This window comes from Neodiprion virginianus, chromosome 4 (genome assembly GCF_021901495.1).
Source record: "Neodiprion virginianus isolate iyNeoVirg1 chromosome 4, iyNeoVirg1.1, whole genome shotgun sequence".
Lineage (NCBI taxonomy): Eukaryota > Metazoa > Arthropoda > Insecta > Hymenoptera > Diprionidae > Neodiprion > Neodiprion virginianus.
Window position 1 is genome coordinate 15899440 of NC_060880.1, and position 15253 is coordinate 15914692.

General features: G+C 35.9%; 1 protein-coding gene across 5 annotated transcripts; it reads right to left on the bottom strand.

Moving 5' to 3' along the window:
• Nucleotides 1-663: 663 nt before the first annotated feature.
• LOC124303166 (coronin-7) lies at nt 664-15216 on the bottom strand. Of its 5 annotated transcripts, none has more exons than XM_046760053.1 (18): nt 15062-15215; nt 13891-14116; nt 13456-13604; nt 13106-13292; nt 12709-13006; nt 12246-12501; nt 11975-12127; nt 9369-9743; nt 8200-8824; nt 8009-8122; nt 7759-7929; nt 7232-7670; nt 6748-6886; nt 6450-6656; nt 6219-6354; nt 5944-6098; nt 5348-5437; nt 664-4919 (listed from the first exon to the last, which is right to left on the bottom strand). In XM_046760053.1, the coding sequence occupies exons 2-18, from the start codon at nt 14048-14050 to the stop codon at nt 4911-4913; spliced, it is 3663 nt and encodes a 1220-aa protein (XP_046616009.1). In that variant the 5' UTR covers nt 14051-14116; nt 15062-15215; the 3' UTR covers nt 664-4910. The 5 variants fall into 5 exon arrangements, with proteins under 5 accessions (XP_046616009.1, XP_046616008.1, XP_046616007.1 ...); XM_046760052.1 differs by having other exon boundaries at nt 14965-15215; XM_046760051.1 differs by having other exon boundaries at nt 14930-15215.
• Between the last annotated feature and the right edge of the window lie 37 nt (nt 15217-15253).

The following is a 15253-nucleotide window of genomic DNA, read 5'->3' on the forward strand; positions in this document are numbered from 1 at the left end:
AGGTCGATACAAAGGTACATCACTACACGACAAATTACAGTATACACGACGGATGCCATTCGCAGCACAGAATACCAAAGGAAAGTTTTAGTACAAAGTATCATTCGTTCCTTTTTTCTAACAGCAAATTTAGAAATAATGATATTCATTTTTTTATAGTGTTACATCAATAAAATTTGAAATTCTGTGTTGGGAATAACACTGCATTGCTGTATCTCATTGGAAATTTAATCGCTTGGATCTAAATTGTTCATAAATAGTAATGAAAGCAACGGAAAAGAAGAAAAAGAAAGTGAATTAATGAATGAATGAATGAATCACAGTAAAATAATGATTATAGAAATAGGCTAACGTGATAGAAAAATAATATTAAAATATCTTAATATCATTCCTGTCACAACCAATCTAAATTTGTTATATATTTTGATGCTATTGCAATTAAATAAAGTTTAGCTAATAATATGGACGCAAGGGGTGCAGAAATCGAAAAGGATTTACACTTTGTACGACTCGTAAGCGGGGAACATCCGACACAAATAAGCAGTTAATGCCAAAACAATTTCATTATTAATAATCATCTGCATCCCCAGCAATTTCTGCTCGTCTCTAAATGTATAATAACTTTACATAATTTGGGCTAATAATTTCATGTTGATTTTCACCTTTTTACAATTTAACGAGCTAGTTTTTCTTCTTTATGGTTTTTTTTTTTTTTGGTTTTTTTTTTTTTTTTTTGTAAACACATTTTCTCTTAAGAACGAAATGTATGCAACTGAATGCGAATCTCAATATAAAGCTGTTTGTAAATATGTATAATAATATCATCGATTGGAATGGCTTTTAAAAGTTGAGCTGATTTTTCTTTCGTTTGTTAAATTTTCAATGGTGTTTTAACTTTTTCTCTCTTACAAAGTTAAATGACGTTTTTTTGGCACCTTTGTTGGTCTTTCAAATATTTGATGTTACATATGTATATACTATGTGCCCGTTGGCGGCGTGTTATCATCAGTAAATCGCATATGAAATGATTATTTAATAATGATTTTTCATCATTCTTCAGTCGTAAACTTAAGTGCATTTATCACTCGCGTAAGTACAGCAAGAAAAAAAATGGACAATGAATTTTTAGATGTGCAGAAAAGTTTGATTACATAATAATTTTCATTTGTGACTTACTGTTAATCATCAAGATCTACCACAGGGAGGGACATAGCACCGTGTATAATAAATTATTACATACTGTTCACAGTATATGTATATATATACGTGCCTGCATATATTGTATATATATATATACACTACATAATTATAAAACGTATTACGTTGCAGATACGGTTTTTTTTTTTTTGCTAATCATAAATACATTGGCAGATGCCGAAAAACTGTAAGTTTTTTTTTCCCATCGCTTTGCATAACGTGAAAAACGTATGAAAAATGAATTCACATTAATCACATATGTATCAAATGCACAAAAGTATAAAATGGAAATTCTTATCGTGTTTATTATGTATCATGTATTTATGTGTGTATGTATGTATGTATGTATGTATATACGTATGTATGTATGTATGTATTGTGTATCATTACCTAGGCTACTTTAAGTTTTAAGTTTCAAAGCCTTGAGGAGGCTTATATGTATTTATTTATTTTGTGTAGTTATTTTTTAACCATTAGTTTAATTATTATTAATCGAGTCTTATTACGTACCCAGAATATACCGTATGAAATGCTGTATTAGGTATACTTATATGTATTTAGTATAATACTTGGTGCATAATATACGTATTTTTTTGGTTTTTTATTTTCTTGTTTTTTGCTTTCAGTTATTTTTATGTATGCTATATAAAAACTCATTACACGCGAACTCCGTGCTATTCGTTGAATTTTTTTCATAACCGTCGACCGTCTGCCATGTGTATAACATCGAATGTCACGTATAATTACATTTTATCTTTATTCTCAACTTGATTGTTTCAATTCATTCCATTGTTAATGGCAGCCGATGTTAATTTATCATTGTGAAATTTAAATCGGCTTCATTCAAGACCTTTATCTAGGATAATAAACTAATGATCTGTCATGGAATGTGTAATTTCAGGCAACTCTGAGAAGGAAAAGTAGAAAAAAAAAATTCGAGCGATTGATAATTGAAGACAAATAAGGGAGAAAAAAAAGAATAACGATATTAATTAGTAGATGTAAAATTTAGTATAAAAAATTCGTTCTCCCATTGAAATACTTTGGCTCGCAATCCGCAGTCTGGCATTAACAGTTTGTCTTTAAATTATCATTTTCAACAGAAAATTTCAAGTAACGTTGAAGAAAACTGTTAATGTTTTTTTTTTTTTTATGTTTTCGACGTTTTTTCTACTTCTTTTAATATAGCATAGTATTGGTCAGTTTCTGCAATCGGTGAGCAATATTAATCTTAAAGCTAGATGCGTTATATTTTCTTTGTTTGTTTTTTTTTCACCTTCATATTCAGACCTTGAATGAAATTCATATTTCATTCCGAAACCTTTGAACCGTATGTTACTACTTATGTCCACTGAATTCTCTTATGGTATATATATTTAGCATAGCCTTCGATAATCCTAAACTAGTTATTCAATTTTAGTTATGTATAATTATACTAATAATACAATACTAGCGACAAAAAAAGAAAATTCAAGTAAAATTAGAACTAAAACCACCCCGGACTAGAGCTACAATCACGCATCTTCAAATGCTGAGTGAAAAAAGAACATAATTACTGCCATGTTGTTAATTGTCATGTGTATAGTATAATGCCATAAACTTAGTCATTTGTCAAAGAATTTACAATTATAATTCGCTAATACCTTGGACATTTGCAAGTATCGATTACACACCGTTCAATGTACAAAGCAAAAAAGAGTAAAGAAAGAAAACTAAAGTTTTCAAGCAAAAATGAAAATATAAAAACAACACCGGACTTTAAATTTGGAATTGGATACTTATAGCACCTTTCTCTTCCTTCATATCTTTCGTATTTTTATTCTTGCTTTTTCAAATTTTTTTCTATTCGTTAATTGCAAATCATAGAATACATATTTCTAACGATACGACAATGTAGTAACTGATATGAATATCTCTAAGAATTATTTCTTCCAACAGTACATCAATACTGTGTCAGTAAGTATTTAATATAAATTGATGTCCAAGGAAAATGATTGATTGGCACAAAAAAAAAGAAAGAAAAAAATACTGGTTTGATCAGAGTCACGAGTGACGCGGATAAGAAAATATTAAGTATGAAATGAAAAACATTTACGTATATTAGATATACACAGGGTGGGGCATTTAAAGTGACCAGGGTGATTTTTTCGAAAACGAAACAAAATCTCAAAAAACGTTTCAGACGAGAGCTGTAGGGTTTTGACGGGGACGGAACATAGCGTGCTCGAATTTTTATTAAGTGGATGCGTAATGGAGGTACAAAGGTCAGCTTTGGTTTTTAAAATGAGATGGTGTATTTTTTATTTTGAAAATGAAAAGAGTATTCTATTTGGAATATAAACGTATAAGTACACCAGTTTCCTAAAATTGACACTCAATAGGATATTTCACAAACAAGAAAAAGATATAACGACGAACAACATCGAGGAATAACATTCGTTTACAACTTTGTGTTTTGACTGGTAACTTTTGATTCGATATCAACTTTTTACTTTACGCGGGAAAAACAATGGCTCTAAGATTTGTGTGATGTAAACAACTTTTTCAGGCATTAGATGCTTCATGCTACCTTTGAAAATCGAATCAAGAGTTATCGGTCAAAACACAAAGTTGTAGTCAAATGTTATTCAATGATCGTTATTGAGAGTATTCACATCACGTCGTAGAAATTTCCTCAGTAGTAACATTCAGAACTCCTATTATCGTGATTATTATTTTTGAAAAATGGATCGGTATACGGTTGCCGAGAAGATTGACATGATTTACATTTATGACGAAACGCATAAAAACGCTAGTGCAGCTTGTAATTTATACGGAGAAAGATACCCCGAAAGACGTCAACCATCCCGCAGAACTTTAAATCGAGTCATACGGTTGTTTTCAGAAACCGGAAGTGTCGCAACGAAAAAAAGGAATCGAAGTGTATAGAAGTTAATGGCCATCATTTCAAACATTTGCTTTGATAAAATTGTAATTTTATTGCGCGTAAAGTGGAGAACGGACATCTATCTTTTTCTTATTTTTGAAATATCCTATTGAGTGTCAATTTTAGGAAACTGGTGTACTTATACTTTTATACTCGAAATTGAATACTCTGTTCATTTTAAAAATAAAAAATACACCATCCCTTTTAAAAAACCAAAGCTGACCTTCATATCTCCTTGGCGCATCCGCTTAATAAAAATTCGAACGAGCTGTGTTCCGTCCCCTTCCAAACCCTACAGCTCTCGTTTGAATCTTTTTTTGAGATTTTGCTTCGTTTGTGAGAAAGTCGCCCTGCTCACTTTAAATGCCCCACCCTGTACACATATATATATATATATATATATATATCGAATCCATATAAATCACCGTTAGAAGTTGGGAAATATATGTCATTTATGGCTCGGGAGTATCTAGCGAGAACAAAAGCTGTTAGGGAATTTAAATTTTTTAATCTAGAACATGCATACGCGACATAATTTCCACACATTCATCGGCGTTGTCGATTTGATTATTAACATGTATGTATGTATGTATTATTATAATTGCTGCGTGAATCAGCTACACCAATTGTGCGAATCTTGATGAAACATCAGTTCAATTATTATTATTGTTGATGTTATTTTTTTTCCCTCTACTGCGACATTACTTTATGAGTGCGTTTTTTATCCCTTACATTCCTCTTACTCTTATTTTAAGTTACCTACCACTTTGTCTCGAGCGTGTCACATTCACTCGTCCTGAAAAATAAAAGCACACGACAAATGTATCGGCTTGTAAGGTACTTACACAACAAATGTGTAGCTTAATAAATATGTACGCTTGTGAATCAACAATGAAAAAGAAAGGAGAGAGACTTCACAAATTGATATTTAGACAAGCTCATGTACAAAAAGAGGAAAGAAAAATAGATGACACTCCAACGCTTCAGGTAATCAAACAATTCAATTCATCCAATGAAACTACGCAATTATACATTAAATGAAGAAACAACAGTGCACAGCATAGCAAATAAAACTATGAATCAGTTTACATCCAGTTAGGAATAGATCATAGGTAAGAACAAAAATAATATAAAAATTCTATGTCAAGTGATAAAAATGATGACAACTATATTGCCAATAATGTTGATAATTTTAAATAAAGGCTTTTATAAAAAAGAACCTACCCATTCGCGTTCGTCGACTCCTTCCATGTGATCTTGCTCCAAAGAACGGTGTACAATATCTCCCATAACGTTGCTCACTGACTTTTGAATCTACCATAACACATTTCACACGCAATGCTAATGAAATACAACCGCCTTTTTTTAATTTTAACACATATTTCATCGGAATTTAAATTCAAGAAAAATTGCTAAGCGATGAAGATACGTTAAGAATGTGTGCAATTGTAAAGTTCTATAGTTTTTTCAAATTTTTTTTCTATCACTAGGTCAGATAACGATATGTGATATACTTCCCTCACTGATATATTTATACTCAGATATTTTACAGAGAAAAAATTCTGCTTCACGCAAGATTTGTAAAAGTGAATTTGTACTACACGTGATTAATGGCTAGAAAAGAAAACTGAGAAAAAAAAGAGAGAGGGAGAAAGTGAGAAGGCTATCCTTGAATTAACTGGGATACACACAAAATATAAATCAGTACAGCGAACAAGATTTTGAACAAAATTAATCAGTTAAACTACAACGAAATTCTCCCAACAACTGATAACATGCGTAATTTGATCAACTATACATATAATAAATCTGATACATACCTCTTCCTGTTTTGCCTTTGTCTGACCAGCCAGATCTGGATTCCATCCCAGTCTGTTGAACGGTTGCGTCGCTCCGACAAATGGTGTTGTAGAGGCTGTTGACTGCTTCGCAGATACCGGAGCAGTGACAACGCCTTGTCCCTGACTTTCGGTCACTATTTTGTGGTAAAGCATGTGAGAAAAGAAGAGTCCGAGTAAATAGCAGTGATCGTCTTACATGGTGTAGAAGCAGGGCCTTGTTCCTAGAATAATTTCAATTGAACAACGCTACTCACAGCTGTCCATTCCTGGCGGTTTCAGACTGATTCTGGGCGCTTGTTTGTTCGCTTTGCCGAACCATTCAGCTGCACTGACTGTCGGACTCCACGTGACTCTTGTAGGAGGAAATAAGTCGTCTTGGAACAACTCGCTCTGTACATGGTGCAAAGATGTTAAGGCAATCGTAAAGACAGTGTGTCTGATGGTACTTTTCGTTAGAGTAAGAACACGGGTGTACCGGATTTTACCTTTATACGAGGCACAGTGAAACTAAGAGGCTCTATTGTATTGTTGGTTAGTCTAAGAGCAGCTGCAAACTCGACTATCGTCACATCGCATCGATTTTTAGGCAGGAACGACAATCCTTGATGTAAACTTGCGCAACGATGGTGACTCAGTGGGCAACAGTAAGGAGCTTCTTCCGTTACCTCGAAAGCGTATATCGTTGAATCGCCCTGAAGAATGATGAAATGAATTCACACAGTTTCGTCGCCTGCTAAACCCTAGTGTCATGATAATCAACAAGAATATACACGTTCTACTCACTCGACCAGTTAAAAACAGAGTAGAACTGTCCTCGTCGTAATACGGCATCAATATGGCGGGTGATACATCGAGACCGACTGTATTCAGCGGTGAATTTAGATTGTCCGCCTTAAAGACGATTATCTGTCTTTCAGAGACCCTGGAAAATAATCATTGTAACGTAGTAAAAATAAGAACTGGAACAAAAGATATTTGAAAAATATACACTGTCTAAAATAATTCAGTTGCCTAAAAAATTTCAGTGTTAATCTATAGATAGCAAGAAAATTTGTTGCAACAACTGAAATTTTGCAAGTTTAACGAATGGGTTTGCTACATTGGGAAGTCCGCTGGGCTGTGGGTGCAAAGTTTTTGCTACCGAAGTAAAAATTCTTGTTTCACCAGCTCAAATTCTCTATCACTAAATTTTGCAGGTCTAATAAATAATTTTTTTCCGTGTAGCAGAGTTGCTGCAACTGTCGATACGATGTACAAGTTCACCTACTTGTCAAAGCCCATGACTACCAGAAATCTTCCGTCCAGGGCCCATACGACTCTAGCGCCTCTTGTTCCGACCGGTCCTTTGCCTTCTCTGATCGGAGTATCTCCATCCCTCGGTTTATAAACACGCAGTTTACCGTCTTTGCAGGCACTGGCTAAATACTGTCCGCACGGCGACCAAGCCAGGCTGAATATTTGGTCCGTGTGACCGGTCAGAGTTATTTTGGCAACTGCAGATTCGCCAGACTGAAGGGGAGTCAGGTCCCAAATTTTCACAGTCATATCGTACGAGGCTGACGCGAGAACATTCGAAGCCAGAGGGTGAAACTTGATCAAGTAGATTTTGTCCGCGTGAGCTTCGATCGTTGAGCGCGGCTCGTTCGTTGGCTCTTCAAGCCCGGTCGGAGGAATCTCCCACAACCTTATCATTCCGTCATCACATGCTGGACAAATTTCGATACAGGAAGTTATTGTTAGTTGACTAAATAAATCTGAGAACCAGTAGTTGTCGAAAACGTAAGCATATCTCACCGACGGCAAGTTGTTGATTGTTGAAAGGATCCCATTGAAAGTCCATTACTGTTGCGCCGTGAACAAGTGCTGGCATTACTCCATCTGCCAATCGACCTGTTTTCTTGAGTTCCAGAACTGCTATTTTGCCACCCGGTCCACTCAACGGAACAGCAACTCGGTCAGGATTAGCTAGACATTAAAGATAACAAACGTCACGAGAACATTCCCTGGCAGTTCATTCTAAACAATGCAGGTGGATTTAATTTACCATGAAAGCCGTCGCATTCTCCAGATATTTGTCGACTGATGTTTCTTATGTTCTCGATGTGAGTCGATTTGTGACCAGGGGTTCCTTTCAGATGCCTGAATTTTGATACTCGACCTGAAAGGTAAAAAATATTTTACTTGCTTTCGATAATCCAATTCTAACATAGTTTTCGACACAAAATATAAACTCACCGAAGACAGTGGAAGTTCGTTTGGGTGTTGGTGTCGTTACGGGCTCAGGTTTCTCGAGCCGAGGATCCATGCTCTGCTGTCTCAACACCGGGATGATCTTTTTGACTTCGTCTTCTTTGATCACGTCGCTCTTAGCCTTAAAAGAATCCCGCCTTCTTAGAGGGGTCGGAGAGCCCATAGCCTTTTCGGCCAAGTTACCGTCGGTAACAGAAACTGAACGACTTTCGTATAGCCTCCGTCTTTCTGCGATGGAATTTCTGTTGACGTTACCACGCTCAAAGTTGCCCGACTCTTCGTTCTCCGGTGACTCGTCCTTAACTTTGGTTTCAAATAATTTACGCCTCTCTGCTGTACTCGGAGTTTTTGGTTTGTAACCAGAGTCGCTGGAATTGGCATCTTCTTCCATTGAACTGCTGTCGCTTTTACCATTTTCCGACTCTTTCACCTGCTCAGTTTCAGACGTCGGAGATTTGTCAGCTTCGGTATTGCTGTCCGCTGAACAACTGGTATCAGTTGGATGACCGTTGCTCTCAGTGTTTGGGGCCACCGGAACAGAGAAGACTTTGTCAAAGGAGAACTCTTGGCTTCCGGATTTCGCTTGGAATGGTTTTGGCCCAAGGCGTGGCTGTGATAAAAAAGAAGTGTGTTGATTTTATCCAATGTCAAATCAACGGTGAATATCGATATAATGAAATAAATGATACCGACAAGAAGATATAAAAAAAAAAATGTATAAAAGCATTGAAGGGTATAAACAATGATATGGAAGGTGGATGGGTGGAAGGATTGAAAACAATAAACATAACTCACACGCACATAGTAACAAACACACACTTTTTTTATAAACTATATATAATATGCTAACACTATACGTATTGCTGTGACGCCGTTATCAGAGAATAAAAAAAGAGGACAAGAAAATACAATAATTTCATTGGCGATGCATAGAAATGGGAAAAAAAAGCGACTTTTTGGTGATGATTTTCACATACCAAGGCGTAAAAGCAATTATGATTATCATAACGGTTCTATTTCTTTATCGAATAAACACACCTATTTGAGTGGGTTAAAAATAATAGATTCTCAACCTTTGAATGTTTTCCTAGATACAATTTGCAATACAAAGGATCGAACCACTTTTCGGAAACAATCATTCGGCTAAATCTGACCTTATATCCTCCAACAGCATTAGGATTTACTGGCGTAACTACGCATCCAGGATTTGGCGTTGTCCGAGGCCTAGCGACCGGCTTTGGATCTTCCTCGGAAATACTGTTAGCTCTTGATGCTCTAGGCAGTGGTTTTGGGGGTATAGTTTGGCTGCCGTTTTGTATCTTTGACTCTTCATCCTCGATTTCGCTCTGTATTATCTCTTCGCACTGTCTTATATCGAGATCAATTTTTTTGTCATTTTCTTGCACGACGGACTGTAATTTGGAGTAGCCCTTTGGCGCTGTGATGGTAATAGTCTTGCTGGACTTTGGCTGTTCTACTTGTATTTCTTGATGATTTTCTTTCAGCGTTGTTAAGTTTCCTTTGTGTACCTAAAGGTACGGCAAGTTCCATAATGAAATATCTTGCCTCAGAATACAAATTTTGCAGTCTATCCTAATCTATGAGCAACAACTTGTGCACTTCAAACTACAAATATTCTACTATGTTATTGTTCTCATATTTTAACAGCCGAAAACCACAGAGAAACCAAAATCTTAGACAGCGATGATAAATCAAGCGACATTGGTAACTAACCAATTAATTAATTATGGTGTAAAATTTATAGTATGTACATTAGAATATTACATGACTATCTACTATGCTACTGGAGTCTTATTGCACATTTGCATGAATTAAGCAAGATGATCGTTATTACTGCATGAAATTCACTCTCTCGTTAGAAAAAAAAAAAGAAAAAATTAGGATCTAACAAATACACAAGTACACGAATATTTCAAAAATTTTCATTTTTACTTACGCAAAACAACACGGATCTACAGACATCAACAGTCAGTTACGACAGATGCATTGCAAAACAGGGATAGATGACGGCTAAATACATAAATTACAAATAAATATAAAGATTCGGCAATCTGAAAAAACGTTAAAGAAACACATGTGTATGTATGCATATAATGTATGATATATATATGTATGTATACAAAAATAGTGAAAAAAAGATAAAAAATACATACATATATATTAGAGTGTTTCAAAAAAACCGATTATTTTTTTTTTTTTTGAAGAACATTGAAAAATCTTCCGAGTGTCCCTCAAAAATGACCTCGGTAAAATATGAGCTCTTAATATTGATATTTAGAGGTGGCGATTCTCAATTTTCTATTTCCCATTTAAATAACATGGGAAAAAATTTTTCCAAAATTTCAAATCTTATTGCTCGAAAACGAATCAGTGTGAAGATATAAACAAAACATATTCTTGTAGGAAATTTTACGCTCTACAAAAAAGATCTGAATAAAGATTTGCGTAAGATACGTCGTTTCGGAGTTATCAGGCCTCAAACATCGAACCGTTTCAAATAATGATGTTATTAATTTATAAATGCTACAAAACTGACTCATATCACTTAAATACACAATATTATTGATTTTAAAATTAAAACTATAGACTTCCAATGAAATTTTAATTAATAAATTTCATTAATCAACGATATGAGTCAGTTTTGTAGCATTTATAAATTAAGAACATCATTATTTCAAACAGTTCGATGTTTGAGGCCTGATAACTCCGAAACGACTTACCTTACGCAAATCTTTATTCAGATCTTTTTTGTAGAGCGTAAAATTTCCTACAAGAACATGTTTTGTTTATATCTTCACACTGATTCGTTTTCGAGCAATAAGATTTGAAATTTTGGAAAAATTTTTCCCATGTTATTTAAATGGGAAATAGAAAATTGAGAATCGCCACCTCTAAATGTCAATATTAAGAGCTCATATTTTACCGAGGTCATTTTTGAGGGACACTCGAAGGATTTTTCAATGTTCCTCGAAAAAAAAAAATAGTCGGTTTTTTTGAAACACTCTAATATATATACATATATATTACAGGCAAAATAAATTATAACTCAACTACAAAGAAATCAATATAAAATAAAATAAACAACAAGTATTTTCATTCTCATCGATTCTCACAAATTAAAGATTCTGGGGCCATGTAATGTACCAATTTTGGCTATTATCAACTACTTGACTATTTTTTACTCGATTCACTTGATAATTGTCCACATGCCATAGCCGCAGATCTATTTCACGAGAAAGCCATTCACACAACGACATTACCTAAGAGTATTTAAATTTCTAATGCAATCACGCACAAAGGTACAATGAACAATATACAGAGTGGGATAGGTAAGGGTGAATAGAATCAAGTGTGTGTGATCTATTGGTGGACAAATTGTCATGATGTCATCTAACGACTGATTACTACTATTCTAGAGTTATATACAATTTTTTGGATCAGGAATCATTTTGGATTAAAAGAATGCAATTTTGTGCCTAAGATAATAATAATAATAATAATAATAATAATGATGATGCTGCAAAAATAAAGTTGACGATGCCGAAGAAATATACAGATAAATGGAGGGGAAATAAATTAAGTAATATATACAATGTACGCAACATAATTAGTGAACGAATGAAACTCTGCGCGGCAGATTAAAAATGTGCGTAATTTATACAGATCCAAATGTTGTTTTAATTGCAACTTGCGTATCGCGAAGGTTTTCTCGGAAATTGAGGTCTACTTTATAACGTACCGTTACAGGATCCTCGCCCTTTTCCCTTTTCGAAGGATCAAGCGATATTTTTGGCACTGGGGCATCGTGACCTTTGATCCAAGCTGCCGCTGTATTCTGTGCGACACAACCGGCTGTATCGGGATATATATCGGCATGAAAATCTCTGTAAGTCTGAAAGAATCGAATTGGTATCAATCATGGAAAATTGCACATGATTTGTCATCCGTTTTTGTTTTCTAAGCAAGACCGTGATTTAGAAAGTAGCTCCAACGAATAATTTGATACATACTTTTCTTGGCACTTGATACATTATCGGAATAACCATGTTAGATGTCAGCTGCAAGAGTCTGTTAACTTCAGCCTGCATTACGTTTAGAGCTCTTTTTGGCACAAGACAACCACCCTTTGTCTGTTCTCCGCTGTGTCTGATACCCTCGACTAAATGTGGCTCCCTTTCCGTTACCTCCATGTACAAAATTGTTGTGTCACCTTTCCCAGCTAGGAAAAGCATGTTCGTGTCAGGGTCGAACAGGGGCATGAGTATTCTGTAATTAGCAAAAGGTTGATAACTTTCCGAATTAACACGCCGACATAAAAAAGTCGAATGTAATATGGTTCCTTAATTTTCGATCTGTTAAAAGCGAACGACTTACTTGATAAGTTAAAAACTTGTGTAAGTCTGTGACTGAATTACGTCAACGAGCTTATTATAATAATTAAAACTGTGATTACAGTGAAATAAGAATGCTCACCCTGTGCTGCAGTCGAGTTCCAGTGTTTTAACTGGTTCGCTCAAGTTCCTCAGGTCTCTGATGTAAACTTGGCGCAGTCTGGCAGAATCAAACCCTGTGGTCAATATTCTGTCCTTGTCACCCAGCCACACAATTCTTGAGTCTTTAATGCTCTGATGACTAGGGGATGTATTGACGATACATCTAGATGATCGAGGATCGATGATTCTGACCTGTTTGTCTTTGCAGGACGTTGCCAACAGCGTGCCATCCTGCTTCCAGCTAAGGGACTGAATCACTTCTGCATGTTCGTTGTTGGCTACAGAACAGAATGGGTTTTATTTTACGAAGAATGAAGAAAAAAAACCTGTCGTATTATTGAAGCTTAGAAAAATAATTGAGAGTAACGATGACTTACAAAATAATTCCTGCTGAGAGATAACATCCCAAAGTGAAAGGTTCGTGTAGGAAACTGTGGTGAGAAGATGCTCGGCGGTCGGGTGCCACCGCACAGCCTCGACTCTTCTCTGCCTATGTGAGAATGTGCATTCAGGATTGCACAGGGATTCTTCAAGCCCGGCTTCGGGAATGTGCCACAGCTTCACCTGCAACATGTTGAAAACAATGAGAAATGGTTCATTGCTTTTGATGTTAGGATCCACTCAAGGACTCATCTGATGTAAAAGATTCCGAAAAACAGAAGAGCAGATTTTTCTAATTGAAATCTTTTGGGTTTCACATCTCTTAAACGAATAACATTTGGCGTACAAGACAATCCTGTGATCCGGTCGCCAGCAGCCCGTCATGAAAGGGTGAGAAGTCCATGTCTGTGACAGTGTCAGTGTGTGCGTGGAGCAGAGGCATGGTTTTACTCTTTCTTCCACAGTCGTCGAGTGGAAGAACAGCGAGACTAGATCCTGAAACGTTTATTTCTCATGTAAAATTTCGACATTTGTGATCATTTGTCATTTTTATTTTACAGTATGGAGCATAGACATTTTGGAGAATGTCAATTCAATAGAGATAGAAGTATCCTGTGCTGATATCATGTGCCTCATACGTAATACTTGATATACATATAAACGAGAAGACGTAATACCGGAAACAAAAGATATAGTTATCAGTGGTAGACAATGGAGCATGGATATATCTACATGCATCGAATATGATGTATTAGAAGAGAGAATCTGAACGAAGCCTTACCATTATGGTCGACGTTGAATGCCATAAAAGCTGCGGATGCGGCGATATTGTTTCCATAGGTCTGATAAGATCCGACGGAAATATCTCTGATGCAGGCCTCAGGCTTCGGCACAACCGGCGCAGCATTTTTGTACTTTGAAGCTTTAAATCGCCAAGCCATGTTTTTTCAACCGCTGCTTACGCTACTCTGTTCTCCCCTAATGATTGTTCACTTAACTCATGTAATCTGAAAAAAGAGTAATAAAAATTCCATGAGTATTTTCTACTTCGCTGTAATATTTCTCTCTCATTTCGTGTCACCTGTTAAGGCGAAATTTTGAAATAGATGTTACGAGATAATGTAAAAATAGCCGTTACCTCAATTGGTAAATTACCAATGATGATTGGCTAAATCTGATTCAGTGCACTTATTCTTGCATTCATGATTCAGTTCCAACCCTGATAAATGATTAGCAGTGATATAAACTACAGGGACGATACAGAGGAATATAATTTATTGCTTCTGACAAGAATGAAGATGTGTAATAATAAGTAAATAAATACATAAATAAATTTCGTTCTACAAGGGTTGTAGAAAATTTATGTAGAATTTTGTTCGATCTGTTTTCATGAATTTCCGACGTTTTCGCAGCAGGGTGAAAATCAGGACGAACGTGAATTTTGAGTTGAAGTTCGTTTTTGTTTCTCTTTTACGGTAAGTTCATAAATCAAAGTTTTGTGACAAATAACTGTTCGAAAACGATAATCAATTGACAGGATACCAAAGATAGAGAGGGTGAGAGAGAGAGAAGACGATACAGAAAAAAATTATATAAAAAAAATACGAACAACGAAAGACTGGAAAGTTTGCATGTGTGCGCTTATGCAAATTAAGTAAGGCCTGTATGACTAATTTTGGGGGTGAGATACACCCCACCCTTAAAACCGAGCTATAGCGGAGAAGCAGCGATACGCGGTATGCAGTCGGATAGATAAATATACGCGGTGTCGAATGATTCCTTTTGTGTGATTCGAGGCGAGGTAATGATCGGATACATACAATTTTAGGGCCTCGTAAGATCGTTTGATACTGACAAAAGATGAACGTCCGTCTTTCTTGATCGCGAGATGTGGAACCGCACCGTGTCCTTTATTCCTCGATAATATTTGTAGTAAAAACACGTATAAACACCTAGCAGTTAACAGCGTCTAGTCGTTGACAGCCGGAAACGAGAAACCTCCCCTTTTCGACTGCTAGCTTCGTCTTCCTCGCACTCGTTTCAGCCTCGAATTTGGAATACCCGGCTCTGTCCTTTTCTCGCAAGTTATTCACCCGCCCCACCCTTGCTGCTGGCAGCCTAATCCTACCACAGCGCCTCTCACG